The sequence below is a fragment of the Procambarus clarkii genome, chromosome 11, assembly GCF_040958095.1.
Source record: "Procambarus clarkii isolate CNS0578487 chromosome 11, FALCON_Pclarkii_2.0, whole genome shotgun sequence".
Lineage (NCBI taxonomy): Eukaryota > Metazoa > Arthropoda > Malacostraca > Decapoda > Cambaridae > Procambarus > Procambarus clarkii.
This window is the reverse complement of record NC_091160.1, coordinates 35,079,434-35,096,835: the sequence shown is the minus strand read 5'-3', so window position 1 is coordinate 35,096,835 and position 17,402 is coordinate 35,079,434. Positions and strand designations below refer to the sequence as shown.

Below are 17,402 nucleotides of genomic sequence, written 5' to 3'. Positions count from 1 at the left end.
CATGCTGTGGTGGTATGGTGAGGTATAGTGTCATGCTGGGGTGGTATGGTGAGGTATAGTGTCATGCTGTGGTGGTATGGTGAGGTGTAGTGCCAGGCTGTGGTGGTATGGTGAGGTGTAGTGTCATGCTGTGGTGGTATGGTGAGGTGTAGTGCCAGGCTGTGGTGGTATGGTGAAGTATAGTGTCATGCTGTGGTGGTATGGTAAGGTGTAGTGCCATGATGTGGTGGTATGGTGAGGTATAGTGCCATCCTGTGGTGGTATGGTGAGGTATAGTGTCATGGTGTGGTGGTATGGTGAGGTATAGTGCCATCCTGTGGTGGTATGGTGAGGTATAGTGTCATCCTGTGATGGTATGGTGAGGTGTAGTGCCATCCTGTCGTGATATGGTGAAGTGTAGTGTCATGCTGTGGTGGTATGGTGAGATATAATGCCAGGTTATGGTTGTATTGTGAGGCATTGTGCAAGCTATAATGGTATGGTGAGGTTTAATGCCAAGCTGTGGTAATTTGGTAAGATATAGTTCCAGGCTATGGTAGTATAGTGAGGTAGAGTATGGTGAGATTGTGGTATAGTGAAGATGGAACAAAAACACACATACAAACACACAAGTTACATCAGTTGATTGACAGTTGAGAGGCGGGACCAAAGAGCCAGAGCTCAACCCCTGCAAGCACAATTAGGTTAGTAATTAGGTGAGTACAAGGGGGTCTCACGGGCGAGTGGACAATGCCTGGGGGTCATAGTCCTGATGGTTCGATTCCAAGCGGAGGCGGAAACAAATGGGCAGAGTCTCTTTCACCTTGATGCTCCTGTTCACCTAGCAGTAAATAGGTACCTGGGAGTTAGACAACTACTATGGGCTGCTTCCTGGGGATGTGTGTGTGTGTATGTGATAAGAGAATTATATGTAGTAGATAAAATAGAGGAAAAAGAGATTGGTTAGAAAGACTGGGTCCAAGAGCTAATAGCTCGATTCTGCAGTTACAAATAGTAAATACAAATTGTAAATACACATACTCACTCACTCACTCTAAATGAAAAATATCATTTAGAACAGAAACTTCATCCTACCTTGTTGTACTGTAGTTCATTTTTTGTTTGATACCTGTACAGTACATCTTTAAACATATAGTTCTTGAAAATTTACGTAATCCAGTCTCTGGCTATCTGGCTTTTATATATATGCCTATTTGGTCCAGATATGGTACAGTTTTGCCTGAAAATTATCTGGATGCAATTTTGGCCAGATAACCCACATATTTGGCTCAGCAGACTTCGAATAACCGTGTTCATACAGTATTGTACACTATAATACAATCTGATAGTTGAACGTGACTAGATATTTGGTGTTTTGCTTGCACTGTAAACAGCAACTACTGTACTGTAGACATGCTATTAATGATGGCATCATAAACAGAACTGGTTCCTATGGTTTCATTCTTACAATGTAATTTAGAAAAGTTGTATTTTGTTGATTGTCATATTCAGATATTATGGTACTGTATTTACCATTATAGCATGTCTTTGTATATTCCTGTTGTTCCAGCTCTTTATTGAAAATAATTAAATGATATACTAGTACCAAAATTACCTTGTATGACTTATAATAAACATCTGAAATTTGATATTGACAGGTGGAAGCTACTCGACTCAACACGGCATCCCTCACAACTGACCTGGATGCTATGCGGCATCTGTTCAGCGAAAAGGAAAAAGAGTTGGTAGTAGCAGTGTCCAAGGTTGAGGAGCTCACTCGCCAGCTGGAGGAACTTCGACATGGTCGCTCGCCGCTGAACCCCAACAACCAGCACCACAACGAGCTGGACAAGCTTCGACGAGAATTATTGGTAAGATAGAGTATGTAAATATATGTATGTGTGTGTAATTAATACACACATGTGTGTATGTGTTTAAGTGTAATTACAGGATGAGAGCTACACTCATGGTATCCCGTCTTCCCAGTACTCTGTCATATAACGCTTTGAAACTACTGATGGTTTTGGCCTCCACCATCTTCTCACTTAATTTTTTCCAACCGCGTACCACTCTGTTTGCAAAAGAAAACTTTCCAATATTTTTGTGGCATCTTTGGTTCGTTAGCTTCCTTTTTGGCACCTTAGTGAGTGTGTGTGTTTTAATTATACTGTAATAGTAAAATTAGATTATTGCTTTTGTAACAGTAAAAGCACAGCAGTAAAACATTACTGCTATGGTGGGATATATATTGACCAAAATCTACCCATTATTACTAATTTTGGGTTTAGTTTGATAAATTTTAATCTTCAATTTTGACCTGCCATTTTAGGAAATATATTTCCTTTCATTATGTATTTCTGTATTTAGATGTAGGATAATTTGGGGAGGGCTGGACATACTAACAAAGTCAAACTCAATGGGGCCTAACGTCTGAGATGACTTTGCTCAGGATTTGTAGTCCTAAGATTCCGAGTTCGATCCCCGGTGGAGGCGGAAACAAATGGGCAGAGTTTCTTTCACTGATGCATCTGTTCACTTAGCAGTAAATAGGTACCTGGGAGTTAGACAGCTGCTACGGGCTGCTTCCTGGGGATGTGTAACAAAAAGGAGGCCTAGTTGAGGGCCAGGCCACAGAGACACTAAGCCTCGAAATCATCTCAAGATAACCTGAAGATAACATTCAGGCTAGACAAAATCAAATATTTAGTTAGATTTTGTTGGGATATCATAATGAATTAGAGAGCTATACAAGTACAGTACTGTATTTTAAATGATTCTTCGCGGCAGGGGATCGTATTCCAGGGACCTGCCCGAAACGCTACGCGTACTAGTGGCTGTACAAGAATGTAACAACTCTTGTACAGTATATATCTCAAAAAAAAAAAAAAAAAAAAAAATATTTGAATTAGCATAACCATAAAGAGAAAAGCTGTGAAGCATGTTTGAATACGATACTCTGAATATTTGTGTTAAAGAATTAGCAGTACTAATTCAGCTTTTTATTTTCCATAACACTAAGACGCATGTCTTTTGAATAAATGTTTTAAAATATTTTATATAAATTTATTCAACACTGTACATTATCAGTTACTTATGCCATCCATAAAACTTTGTCTTTATTTAACAGTATCGTAACAGTGTGAACAGAGAAGCGTCGGCACGTGTTGCAGCTCAACGGGAAACATTGGCAGCGAGACGGGATGAAATTTCTCGCATCGACAAGCGGGTCTTGGAGTTGCAACAACGTCTGCAGCGAAAGAGGCTTCTTAATCATCAACTAGCATCACAGATAACAGCTGCTACTCAGGTACAATAATGTAATATTGTTATAACAATTTGTATTATCAAGAACAAAATGTCCAGTCATCATGCCGAGACAAAAGTAGCACTCATAAGTGATCTCTTTCTGTCATAGTGGAATGGGAAAGTTCACTTCTGGCTGGAGATTTATGAGGCAGTTGGATTGCTTCAAATCAATAAATATATTGTATAAGTACAGTACAGTAATTGCATAGTAATAACATTTTGGAAAAATGAATGCTAATGAAGCTCTTCATTGTTATGGAGCCTCATATCCCATTATAAAGTAATGGTTGCTTAATATAACTATACTGATTGATTGATGAAGATTAAGCCACCCAAAAGGTGGCACTGGCATGAATAGCCCATAAGTGGTGGCCCTTTTGAGCCATTACCAGTATCAATAGATGATACTGGAGATCTGTGGAGGTGCGACTGCACCCTGCGTGACGGGAGATGTCTCCCTGATAACTATGCTAGCTTGACAATATATATATATATATACTGGATACATAAATTAATATCTAGTAATAATATACAGGTACTGTATTAATAATTTAGGGGTATGTTTAGTCTTGTTTTATCAGTGAAGTCTACAGATGAATGTCGTTTATCTGCAACACTTGGTTGCAGATGTCAAAGTAGAGTACTGTAGATGTTGCAGAAAGGCTGCAGTGATACAAACATACAAGCCAAAAATTGGAATATATTGTAATATAGCACGAAAATCTTGCACTAGGCACTATTAAGGCACTAGGAAGATATCACTTTAAGCTTATTGAAGTTGGCATTAAATGTCTAGTATGTAAAGGAAATTTTGCACTTTCCATACTATTGATAAGTTCAAACTCAGTGTACAAAGATAATTGTATTCTTATATTAATACTATTTTACAGTGAATTGTTTGGGTTTTGTAAAAGTTATTTCAGACTATAAGTTGTTGAAATTTGGGTTCCTGTTCATCTGCCGCACGTTCATTTGCTGGGAGATACTTTCTTTAGTTGTGGTGGTAAAAGTAAGAATAAGGAAAACTGTAGTTTATGACAGATAATTTTTTGCTAATTTTCTTATTTAACTAATTTTCCTGAATGAGCTGAAAGTTGTATAGATTGAATTATCAATACATGTTCATATCCTCAGGCCAAACAGGCTCAGCTAAAAGCTGTGCAACAAAAGGCACTACGAGAAGGTGGCCAGACTGAAACGTGCGTTGATGGAGCGCACACGCCGGACCATCTCAAGGTACTCGATCTTTGTCTCCTGCTTTCATTCCATATTCTTTTTTGTAGTCGGTATCATTAACAAAAAAAAACCTTACCTTGTGAAACATTAAATAAAAGTACTGTATTAAGGCTGATATATAAATAAGTAAACAATTATATACAATTTCATTGGCAATTTTGTCATAATTTATGCATCAAGTCTTTGAAGTCTGTATTTATATATTCTTTAAAGCACAGCGTGGCATTCTATTGGAAAGAACATGCTGAATTTTCTTAAATTTATTCCTTAAGTTTTTCCTCTTTCCTAAGTCAAATTTGGCTAGGTCCATCAGGAAGCCTTGGTGCATATTGTGTTGTTTATGGTTGCAATGTGTACACTTTGCCTCCTATATCTGTGTGATAACAGATATCTTCATGAGAACAGACAGGCTGTGGTATGTGAGAGGTCCTTTATGTCCTGCCTGCTAGGCTTTTCCAATTAGATAGTAATCAACTTTAATATAGGAGAGAGTCATTCCACCCACACATTGTTCAATTATAAATAAATAAATAAATGTTTATTCAGGTAAGGTACATACATACAAGAGATTTTACAAAAATTTATAGATTTATAGATAGAGCTAGTACATACAATGCCTAAAGCCACTATTACGCAAAGCGTTTCGGGCAATTCCTCACTAGTTTCAGCACTTGAGCTTAGGTCTTAATCATAACAATGCTTTTACTACTACAAACCTTAACATACTTTCTATCAAAGTGCAGGTTTTGCTATTGCTCGTGTGCCTCATCTTTTATTGTTGTCTTCTAAAATGACTTCCACTCTTGAAAACACACAACATATTCTGCACTGTGCAATCTATCTTCCAAAAATAAAGTATATCATTTTGGACCCGATCCAGATTTCTGAATATTAAAATTTGTTTGGCTGCCTGTTTATATTACAAAATGTTATGAGATTTTTCTTGCAGCAAATGATAAAATACAACATTATGCATACAATATTTAAATAAACAAACTGCATATAAACAATGAGTTCTCACTGTAATTACAATCCTCGTCACGGCCCTTGTGGATTTGTTAATTACAATTATGTTCAAAGCTATAACTTGACTTAATAATAATCATTAGTTTTATAGCTAACAGCAGTACTGTGCTGCACTTGGACCAACTGAGCTGTGGTGGATATGTGGGCCTGTGGGCTGCTCCAAGCAACAGCCTGTTGGATCAAGCTCTCACATGTCAAGCCTGGTCCCGGGCCGGGCTTGGGGAGTAGTAGTCCCAGAACCCCATCCATGTACAATACAGGAACGTCATGTTTGTCTGCCAGCATTCTTACTTCCCATCTGCGATTACAGTACTTTTCTATATGTTTACCTGATATGGTCTTTTTGTATATGTTACAGGCACTTCCTGCTAACTGGTGTAGCCATTATCCTCTTACTCAGACATCTTTTCTAAGCAGCATATCAGTTAAATATAGAAAAATGCATACACACCCATTAGGAAACACTGCTGCTACAGAGGAAACAATTACATGGTATGGGGCTGTGTTCCCCTCGGAAAATATAATTTACACACCAACACTCTTGTAAATATTTATAATACATTGTAAATTCTGAAAGATGGTTCTAAAAAGTATTTTACTAATAAAAGCAAAAATAGTGCAACAAATACGATCTGTTGGAAATGACAATATTTATTTAATTTGGAATTTATCCACATTTCATTGAATGTTCATATAAATCTGAATATGAATCTGACATCTGCTGGGATAAGACTATTGGAAAACTTGTCTGTTATTTAGATGTATTTATTAAAAAGAGGTTCTTATGTTTTTTGGAGGTTACACAATACGCAAAGTTACATTAAGATTGGTCTACATTAGTCTTAGTTTTTTACACATTGCAGTAGATGATTCTTTTGTTTTACACAAACAAGTTAAATAAAATATAAATGCATTTATGAATATAATGCATAGCTGCATATAATCAGTTTCTTTCCAAATTAAAAATAATAATAATTAGCTGACCATTGTCACAAGTTGTCACACCATCCCAGAGCTGTACACTATTGGAAGCGCTCGACAAAATTTTTTAGGTTTATTTCAGCATAAATTAAATAAATATACTACCTACTTGTTCATGAGAGAAGAATGAGTGGTGTATGTTGGCATACACAAGATGCAAACGAGTAATGAAAAGACAACATGTAATACGACCGGGCGATAAATTCAATATTGGCTCAATTTGAATGATGCTGAAAAGATTAAGAATAGGTAACACACCACATCATTTGTGCTTCAGTTAAATAATGGCAAGTGATCCACAATAATCACCTATAAATTTTTCATGCACAGATTCCTCGAGGAGAGGACTTAGGAGAGTTTGGTCCCAATAAAAATGACCCTAAATACCAGACTCTGCCCTACAACACAAAATTTTCTGTTACCTTCAAGTCAAAGAATGGGCAGGGAGGAGATTCCGACTCTGCTCCATCAACTCCAACGAGTACTGTCGCACCTAGTGCCCTTCCCGAACCTCATGTGTCTTCTGGACAAAATGCTGCGGTTGCAAGCGGCACATCGGACACAAGCAGCGGTCCTCCTAACACGGTTGCAGCAAGTGGCCCACCTAGCTCCACGTCGGCTACCAGTGGTCCAGCCACAGTCACTACATCCAGTGGAGCAACCGTTGCAATGCCTAACACTGCACCTGTCAACGGTGCAGTAGTAACCAGGACTGTCCACAGTATTCCCACACATCCTCCATCCCGAGGACATGCCCATGCTCTGGCACTCAGCCAGTCACAGCTGTCACAAGTTTCTCAAATGAGTCAGCAGTCATCTGGTCCCCTCAAGCCAACTCCTAACCCTGCTATGACTCCCAGGTGAAATGTCTTTATCATTTAATATCTAATATTTTTTTCCATTAAGGATCTAATTTCAATGAAGCATACAATTTTATGATATACACTAATAATCTGCATTAAATGGTGGTAATTTGTAAATCTTATTTTAATTATAAATGTATAGAGAATACTTAGTGATAGTCGTTGCCTTGATAGGCCTACCACTGAATATATTAGGGATTCATCATTGATGTGATAATTAAATTTTGTATTTGCTTTTCTTCTAAACTTAGAACAATGTAATTTACTTTGACAGAGTGTATGGGCCAGGAGCGCAACAATTTAACCAGCGGACGCAGCCTTTGGGTGGTACAGCCATGGGACAAAACCAGGTACAGTAATCCAATTCCTATTTACTGTATCATTGTGTTGCTCTCTTTGTGTAGGTTTTTTTGTCTTCTGTTATTTCCTCTCTTTAGACAAAAGTGCATTTTGATCAGGTAGAAAACATATAATGACTTGTTAAACATGAAACAATAGCTATATACAGTATTGAAAATTTGGAAAAGTTGAGTAATACTGTGTTGTAGTTAGTTTATAGTGCACCCAATGTATTTCTTAATATTTCTAATTACTTCAGACTTTGAGCATTTTTTTAGATTTTCTTGATACATAACCTTGTATTTGTTCACATTATCTTGTACTTTAGAAGTAAAATGACTGAGTACCAAATTAACATTCAAAACAAGAACATCAGTGAATTGCAAAATCTTATGCTTTCTTAGACTAACTGTTGCGTGTGTCCGACGTACAGGGTGCTTACAGTCTTCTCACTTGTGCGGACGTTGTGACTTAAAATGAGGTGTGAGATATTGAACTAAAAAGGGGGCTTTCAAGCTTGTTTAGAAAAAGGTGTTATATGGATTATCTCATGGCACAGGTTATAGCAAAGTTGCAGACCAGGCAGCACTTCAGAGGAGCTTTGTGACCCTTAACATACACTGAGCCAAGTAGCATATATTATTAACCAGTAGAACCTTGGATTAACTATTAGTTTTGATTCATTAGATTCCATCATATACTACACCGAGCTACTTTTTGGATGGTTTTGTATCCTTCCTCTGAAGGAATAATATTTAACATTTATTTGTTGTCAAAGTCAGCAGAATTTTAGTTGTACAAATTTCACCAGAATAAATGTTACTTCCAAACCAAGTCTTACCAGTCTCCCAGCAACTAACTCCTATATGCCCCCCTCCTATAATTCATTGATAACCACTTGGGCTGGACGGTAGAGTGATGGTCTCGCTTCATGCAGGTCGGCGTTCAATCCTTGCCCGTCCAAGTGGTTGGGCGCCATTCCTTTTCCCCGTCCCATCCCAAATCCTTATCCTAACCCGTTCCAAGTGCTATATAGTCCTAATGGCTTGGCGCTCTCTCCTGATAGTTCCCTTCCCTCCCCTCCCCTGTCCTCGCACACATTAATTCCCCTCCCGCCTTGTACCAACATCTCCCTCCACTATATTGGTGACCTTCCCTAACCTTTCTACACCTGAAACTGGACAGTGCTCCACACCAGTGTGGGAGCTGTCTGAACAAAGGAGGGAATATCAGTTAAGGGTGCAATTCCAGCATGCTACTGCTGATGGGGTTGCCAAACAAATTAAACTCAGAGGATTGTAGACACAAATGTAAATATAATCAGAAAAAACAAATAAGTTTTTATTAGCCCTAAACTAATTATTTAATATAATATTGCAGATGCAAAAATTTTATACAGTACATTAATTTTATACATTATTGTAAATGCATTCACAAAATACATAACAGAACATTCATTATGTACATGCTGTATCAGCTGCAGATTACATACTGGTTCAACGGTATTAGATACTAATGTTAAATGCCGAGATTTGCTTTGTTTGATACTGACAGTCAATGCATGGTAGCTTGAATGGTGTTATGGTTAAGAGTTTTGACAGCCGTAATGGTTTTTAACCAATTAGTAGTGTAGCGGTAACTAACACCGTACCCCTTCTTGTTCCCAGGACTCACGCACCCTTCTACCCCCAACCTCCCTCTCTGTGTCCTTCACACAGGTGAGTCTCCTCACTAACCGGTCTCTTGCTCATGCTGACCAGTTGTTTGATTCACTGTTGACTTTCAGGTTCTATAATGCAGCTCATAATTGCATTTGTAGCTGTACGCATGCAAGTGCAAGGTCACAGTGTATAGCCAAGCTTATGGGCTGAAGGAAGTTGTATGATTAGTTACTTTCAGCAATGGAAGTTTAGACTTGTATACTGGAGTTTAAATAGGAGACTGTATGAAACTTTTTTTCTACAAAGCATTCATCAGTTAGCTGAAAGTAAACAAGGTGACAGCAGGGGTAAAATGATAGAAGAAACTGTTTTAAATTGGTTTAGTCAGCATCTATGACAAGACCCATACAGTTCAATCCACTCCAAGCCCTAGCAAGCCATATAGAAGCATGCCAAGGACCAGAGGCCAAAACCCAGCCCCTTCTAAAGACGCACAAAGTGCAGAGGATTGATGATTACCCTGACCAAGAAAAGATCGCCAGGAAAGTGGTCAAGGGGGAAGGGAACTAATCGGGAGAAAGCGCCAAGCCATTACGGTTATATAGCACTTGGAAGGGGTCAGGATAAAGATTTGGGATGGGACTGAGGAAAAGGAATGGTGCCCAGCCACTTGGACGGTCGGGGATTGAACACCGACCTGCATGAAGCGAGACCATCACTCTACCGTCCAGCCCAAGTGGTAGGAGGAAAATGGTCAAACCCAGACATAAAGTAAGGTAAATAAATGGACCTCACAGTAAGAGAGAGATTTCATTACATTCAATGCTATTTTGTTTTTAATTTATTAGTAGATGCATTGCTAGATTTCATTAGCATATATGACCAGGTTATATATACAGTACTGTATATATATTATGATGCTCAAGATTTCATTAAAACATTTAGTCTGAAATAAAAATACAGTACAGTACTGTAACACTATCTGTGGAGAGTCTATATAGTTTTGTTTATCGTTCAGAAAAAAAATAAGTGTGTGGATTAACAGATTCAAGTCACTCCATGGAACAGTAATATAAAAGCTCTTATGAAGTGGTTCAGATTTTGCATTGTGCCAAGTTACATTACATTGGTCTGCTTTATTAGTGTTTCTCACACATTGAAATGAGCGATTATTTAAAAAAATAACGTCAAAATAATTCATGAAAATTACCTAATTTACATAATCCAGTAAAATAATAACTTATTGGGAGAAAGGTTTATGGCAGAAAGTGAAGAATAAACCACTCATAATGAGCTCATCTTGAGCTGATTTCGGGGCTTAGTGTCCCTGCGGCCCGGTCCTCGACCAGACCTCCCCCCCCAGGAAGCCGCCCGTGACAGCTGACTAACTCTATCCAGCTGTCAATATATAGGTAAATAGGTTACCTAGCAGTACCTATTTACTGCTATGTAACAGGGGCAGGGTGAAAGAAACTCTGCCCATTGTTTCTCGCCGGCGCCCGGGACCACAGGATCACGCATCCAGTGTTCTGTCCGCTCAGCTACCGGCTTCCAAGAATGGGACTTGCAAGCTCGGTTAGTGAATATCAGAGCTCCAGGCGTCTTCAGTCTTCTGTCAGCAAGTCTAAGGAAATATTAGAACAGTAATCGAGGTCTTTGAGGGGAAACTAGACTGCTAACCAGGGTGTATTTGAATGTAAATTATTCAAATAATTGGTACTAGTAAGAAGGTCCATACGAGTTACAAATACTGTATAACATCTATGATTCCATAAGTTTGTTGCATTTTAATGGGTTAGTGTGTGATGTAATTACCTAAGTGTAATTACCTAAGTGTAGGTAATTACACTTAGGTAATTACATCACACACTAACCCATTAAAATGCAACAAACTTATGGAATCATAGATGTTGTAGAATTTAGTGTGTTTTATAAACCCACAGCTGGTTTTAACCTTTCACATGCAACTATAATTAAAACATCCAGGTGGATTTTTTTTTTTTTATTTTAAAAAGTTGTTTAATTAATATATTAAATAAAATTGTTCTTGCTTTAGTGTTGGAAAAAACCCTTTATAATTCAATTGTTTTTTGCTGACTGCCATTTAGAAAAGTTTAATGTTGCATTTACACTTCGGGTCATACACTCCTTTGAGTAAAATATATTATTGTGTATCTTGAAGTTTATGGATTAATGGGCAATTCGATCATTAGTGAAGATTATGATAAATTAATGCACATACTCATCTTTGCTCACCTTGTAAGTCACACAATTACTATAACAGTATAGAAGATTTTATTATTGTTGGTTTACCATCTTTTGTATTGATTAACATTAGTTACTAAACTGTTTCTGAGTAGTGTTGAGTGTGTGAACTGGGCATTGAATGTACTTTGGTGTGCACATAACTATGGTAATAACATTTAGTCTATCACCTTAGAGAGAATTTTTTTTAAGTTTTGGAGTGGAACCATATAGTGTTACTGGTGCTTCTATTTTGACTTTGTGCATTTGTTTTAGAAACTGAGTCCGGGTGTGACTACACATGCGCAGAGCAGGACACTTCTCCTTCCTTCGCATCATTCGCAGGTTTGTGGTACACTGCCATTGTGAATGTCTCTTAACTCAATGTGTCCTCTTACCTAATACATCGGATTATTTACAGAATCAACTAATCCAGTAACAATTTTATGTATTAACACTTTCGCTGCCCCCGGAGGGTGACCCGCCGCCTACCTTGACCGCCTACCTCAAGGTAGGCCAAGCGTTATGCACTAACTCGCCTCCACGCAAAAGTGTTTATACACTTTTTCAGTTTTCTGACCTCAATTTTCGTGCTACGTTGTTCAATATGGTATCAAATGGTTCGCAATATAATGCTGTAAAGGGATATTTGCATATAAGAACATATAAGTCTCACTTTTCTATACTTTTAACGAAAACTCTAACTTTTCCCTCATATGTGTTTCTTTCAATTCTTTCATCATGGATTGGCTCTGTTCTTGGTCAGTATCCCTCTGGAAGTCAATTTGCAATGTTTATAAAGCTGGTAACAACAAACACCTGAGGTAACATAACCAGAATGGGGAAACTTTTCAATGTGAGTGGAGGCCGCGGCTGTCACAAGTGCATTGAGCCTCCAGCATGGGTGGGCACCCACACAGCGGGGTCAGGATGCCACGTTACATATACACAGAATGGGCAGAAGTTGGAGCACATTTTAAAATAAGTCCTATAGTATTCGGACAATAAATAAAATTTCTTCACATTTTTAAATTGACGCTTATTTGCCTCATCGGGTATACTCTGTTTTGGTTTTATACCACAATGTGGCATCGGGCAGCGAAAGTGTTAATAAGCATTTAAGCATCGTAATATTAATGTTTTCTATGCATTGGTCTTTTCCTTAAAGCGTTTCAGCCACTCGAGTCATCACGTAAGCCACCGTGTGTACTAGTAAAACGGTCAAAAGTAATTACAAAAAAAGGCACCAAGAGTAATACAAGAATTTTGGCCCTGTAAGCTGTGTTTATATAGTATTTCTCTAGATAACATTGTTGAAGTACTCCTTGAAAATTGTATTAATTTTTCCTGAGAAATTGGTAACTCATTTGTTATACTGTCATAGTCATGTGAATGCTAGCCACAGCTAGGTTCCCTTATCCATATACAGTATAAATAAAACTAAATAAAAATTATGTTCTGCATGCATGAAGTTCTGAGAATGTTTTTCATGCATGAAGCATGCATGAGAAACTAAGTTCTCCCCCATACTCTTCCCCCATTTATATAGTATATACCGGGGTAAATATAAATATGCTGTAGTCCCGTACTATATATAACTTTCCCGAAACGCTATGCATGTTAGTGGCTTTGCAAGAAGAAAGAACATCAATGTTATGTAATCCCACAAACCCAATGTACCTTCTTGTATATGTGAAATACTAAAACTATTTCACCACAGCTCGGAAATATTTCTCTCGGCAGCATGTAGGACACTAAGTGGTGTAGACTAAGGGCTGTGAGAAGCACTTCCTTTTTCCCTTTGGAGAGTGCTGTGGTAATCTGAATCTGTGCAAGGGGGTCCTTAGTTCTTCTCTCTGCGTAAGATCCCTCCTTTTGTCAATGCAAGTGGTCAACTTTGACCCTTTCATGCTAACCCCTAGTCTCAATATTGTCAGGAAGATCACTGAACTTTGGCCAAAGATTTCTAAACCTGAAATGTCTTTATGGGATTTGCTTAAATTTTGTCCCCCTCTAACCTTCAAGACTTTTGTTGATCTCTGGTAACTGTTTTGTACTTCTCTCAATATGTTGTGCAAGGGGCAGGTTTGTATGACTCAATTTTTTCAGATGCATTTCCATCACACTCCCCAGGCTAAAATGATTCCATAAAAACGAGCATGAGCCCTTGATTAGTCATGGGTCAAGATTCATATCTCTTGCAGCTGTCTTTGGTTTGTTGTTTGTTGTTTTAGATTCAGCTACTGGGAACAAAAAGTTCCAGGTAGCACAGGCTATGGTGAGCCTGTAGTGGACTTACCTGGCACAGGAACGGGGCTGTAACTTGATGCGTTTCTTTGGCTTAAGTTCTAACTCCTGATTCTAAACTAGTTTCTCTCAATTTGTAGTTAAATATTTGCATTTCAGTTCATCTGGAGTTCAGGGACTTCTTAGGGCTTTGTGTTGAGAAGAGTTAGCACTTGTCGCTCCTCCCTTTGGGTTGAACCTGGCTGAGGCTTTGTGAACATAGATTTTGCATACATCTACAACTGGTTTATATGGGCACCCAATCCCTGCATGGATATATATGCTCATGTTCAACATTTCACAGGTGGACCTCATGTCTGCATTGACCTCACTCCTGATTGTATATTGTCAGGACCTTTCAAACACCACTCTGCATCATAGGGAACTTTTTTGCTTTTTTGAAGTCTCTCTTGTTTGTGTATTGAAGACGTTTACCAAGCAATAGGCTGTAACAAATCGAAAATAGGGCTCAAACCAATATGAAAAACAAATATCTGAACAGTATCATTTGGGTGTTCTTGGCATTTCTCAGTCTTCCATCTGTACAGAGTTGGTGTTTACATTCGGGAGTGTGTGAAGTGACTGGGGAACCCTGGGGCATGCATTGTGCTGCCATATGGTGAGGGGTTAATGCCATTGGCCAGGTAAATAACCCAGTAGTTAGTGAACTCTCCTTTGATGGTCACTTGTGATAATATCAAACTAGGGTTCAAAATTCTTTATTAATGTATCCCCAGTGGTCATTCTGGGTTGGATTAATTTTTTCTCCGGAGCCTTCCTAACATCTTCTCCAGATGTTAGGAGATCCAGATCCATTTTCTCCAGATCCTGAAAAGAAGATTGAAAACTTTCCAGAGTTCCCAGTGTCATTCTGCTGGATTGTACATCAATCTGGTTTATAGGCCCAAGTGTTTGCTTACCTGAAGGAGAAATTATATGATTCTACTCAAAAAGGTTTATTGAAACTGTGTTGTTGTGTTCATAAATCTTAACATTTGACTTTATATACATTATTTAATAGTTACAGTATAATAAAATTCTTGTATTTTTAGTAAATACAATGCAGTCCAATTTGACTTTGGGTCTCAAAGAGGATCCTTGATTAAAATTGGGATTTAGTGATATTGTTTCAATAAATACTGTACAGCATTAGTTCTCTGAAACTCTTACAGAATCGTAACAGAATTAAACTAAATGAGTTTGAGTAGTTATAAATTTATTTTGAACTTGGGTATAATTAATATAAAATTGCATTTTTATCCTATCACATAAAAATATTTAAGGTGTCATAATTGTCATTTCGTGATTCTCTACAAATATACTTGACTTTATAGGATGTGGAGAATCTACGAGCGATAGGAAGTAATGCTGGTACTGATGGAGGTGAAGATGGCACCTCGGGTATTGAGACCAGCCGCAGCAAACCTGCCTTGCCTCCCAAACCAGCCGTACCCTCTAAACCTCTTCCTCCCCCACGCCAGAAAGGAGACCCACTCGCTGCTAGTAATGAGTCACTTAATGCTTCTCAGTCTACAGGCAGGGCAAATGGTCAGGGACGACCGCCACAAGGATATAGGTGAAGATACATGGCTTTATTCATAATCTATCTTGGTGTTATACAACTAAAAAGAAAAAAAATTACCACCAGTTGGTGTTAAAATAATGATTTGTAAGTGCAGTTCTCAGCATCTTGTACACTTTAAATTAGTTGTCTATATAAAAATTTGTGTTCACATTCATCTATATTGATGCATTGCTATTTTTCAGGTATGCAAGTCAGAATGTGATAATGTCAACATATACTCAGCAAAACACTGGTCCAGAAAGCCAACAGGGTGATGGCAGTGAAGATAGCTCTCGACCCAAAATGGTGAATAATACTCTTAATAATAGCACCAGCAGCAATAGTATTGGCATAAAGGCAGATTCCGAGACTGGAGAGAAAATTCATGTTTCAATTAATCGAAGAATTGAAATGCCACCAGATTTTATGTTCCCTGAAGACGAAACTCCACCATCAGATCTTCTTGGTCGGTGTGTAGATGAAATAGAAAATGAAAATTCAGAGTCCCAAGTTAGTTCAAATAAAGAAAATGGAACAGATTCAGCTGATAATCTGACCGTGACACCCATAGTACCGATTAGTGAATTTGAAAAATTGAGAATTGATAATATAAAAGAAGACAGAAATAGCCAAGAAGATTCTACCACTATTATTGCTCACATACCTAGTGACGAGTCTCGACAACCAGATGGTGCAGACACAACTTCTACGCTAAGTGAAGAAGGTCGAACAGGTAAGACTTATCATTATCATTTATTGTTTGCTATTTTATGGAAGATGAAGTGGATACTGTTTAAGGTTAAGGCCTTTTGGTGCCAAGTTTCAAATGTGACTGTGTGTATTGAGATACAGTATACCAAAGTATTGTAATGTGCCAGTATACTGTAGATTCTTTTTATTAGTAGTAGTGGCATGAGGTGACAAAAGAAAACATTATTGATGCACCAAATTTGTTAATTCTTCACAAGATTAATTAATGATAAAATTGCATAGTAAGACCATAATCTAAATATCTTTACATTGAGCATATCTAAACTTTATTTTTTTATCCATACATTCTACTTGCATTATATTATTGATATATTTCCATGACATAACTCTTATACAAGTCACTCCTTAACCTATGATATGAACCTGTGTTGGGTGCTGGAAAATGAATACAGTAGTTGTGTAGGATTGGGAGTGATTGTTCTCAGAGTTAAGTGCTTTACTTTATAGAAATAAATGTATGATTCTTATTTTATTATGGCAGTCTTTCAAAAGTATACATCAATTTTAATCAAACTTTCTTTCAACAGAAGGTGAAGTCGAGAAGGGTAACGATACAGCAATTACGACCACGGTATCCAATTCCATCAACAATAATAATGTTAATAATAATAATAACAACAATAATAATCATAATAATAACTCAAGTGGCGGCGTTGTAGTCAGACGTATAAAAAAGGGTAACCTCAAGACAAAGAACTCGTCAAGAGTACCTCGTAGAGTAAGCTTTGATCCTCTGGCACTTCTCCTGGATGCATCTCTCGAAGGAGAACTTGAACTTGTGCGCCGTACTGCCATGGAAGTGACTAATCCTTCTGCAGCCAATGACGAAGGGATCACAGCACTTCATAATGCTATATGTGCTGGTCACCTTGACATTGTTACGTTTTTGGTAACATTTGGATGTGATGTTAATGCTCAAGACTCCGATGGATGGTAAGGATATTTTCCACCAGTACAGTACCAATGTATTTTTTAAATTTTATTTAAACTGTTTGGAAAAAAATAGTTTAAGTTAGGTTTATATTTGACAGAGCTCATATATTTTTCTTTAATCATTTTTAGCAGCTGGAAAAAATAGACAAAAATTTAGAAAGACGGGGTTAAGGATTCTCTTAAGGCACAATGGGCAGTGCAGAGGATAAAGGC

General features: G+C 37.8%; 1 protein-coding gene across 3 annotated transcripts in view; it reads left to right on the top strand.

Annotated features, from left to right (window-relative positions):
* LOC123758469 (Ankyrin-repeat, SH3-domain, and Proline-rich-region containing Protein) overlaps positions 1 to 17,402 on the top strand; it is a 303,178-nt gene that overhangs the window by 279,046 nt on the left and 6,730 nt on the right. For 2 of the 3 annotated variants that reach the window (XM_069322575.1, XM_069322577.1), the window contains 10 exons: positions 1,638 to 1,850; positions 3,107 to 3,286; positions 4,420 to 4,521; positions 6,859 to 7,388; positions 7,666 to 7,741; positions 9,398 to 9,448; positions 11,912 to 11,980; positions 15,256 to 15,497; positions 15,689 to 16,218; positions 16,784 to 17,189. In XM_069322575.1, the coding sequence (XP_069178676.1) occupies positions 1,638 to 1,850; positions 3,107 to 3,286; positions 4,420 to 4,521; positions 6,859 to 7,388; positions 7,666 to 7,741; positions 9,398 to 9,448; positions 11,912 to 11,980; positions 15,256 to 15,497; positions 15,689 to 16,218; positions 16,784 to 17,189 (2,399 nt within the window). The remainder of the gene's footprint in view (positions 1 to 1,637; positions 1,851 to 3,106; positions 3,287 to 4,419; positions 4,522 to 6,858; positions 7,389 to 7,665; positions 7,742 to 9,397; positions 9,449 to 11,911; positions 11,981 to 15,255; positions 15,498 to 15,688; positions 16,219 to 16,783; positions 17,190 to 17,402) is intronic. The other variant, XM_069322576.1, reaches the window with a different exon arrangement.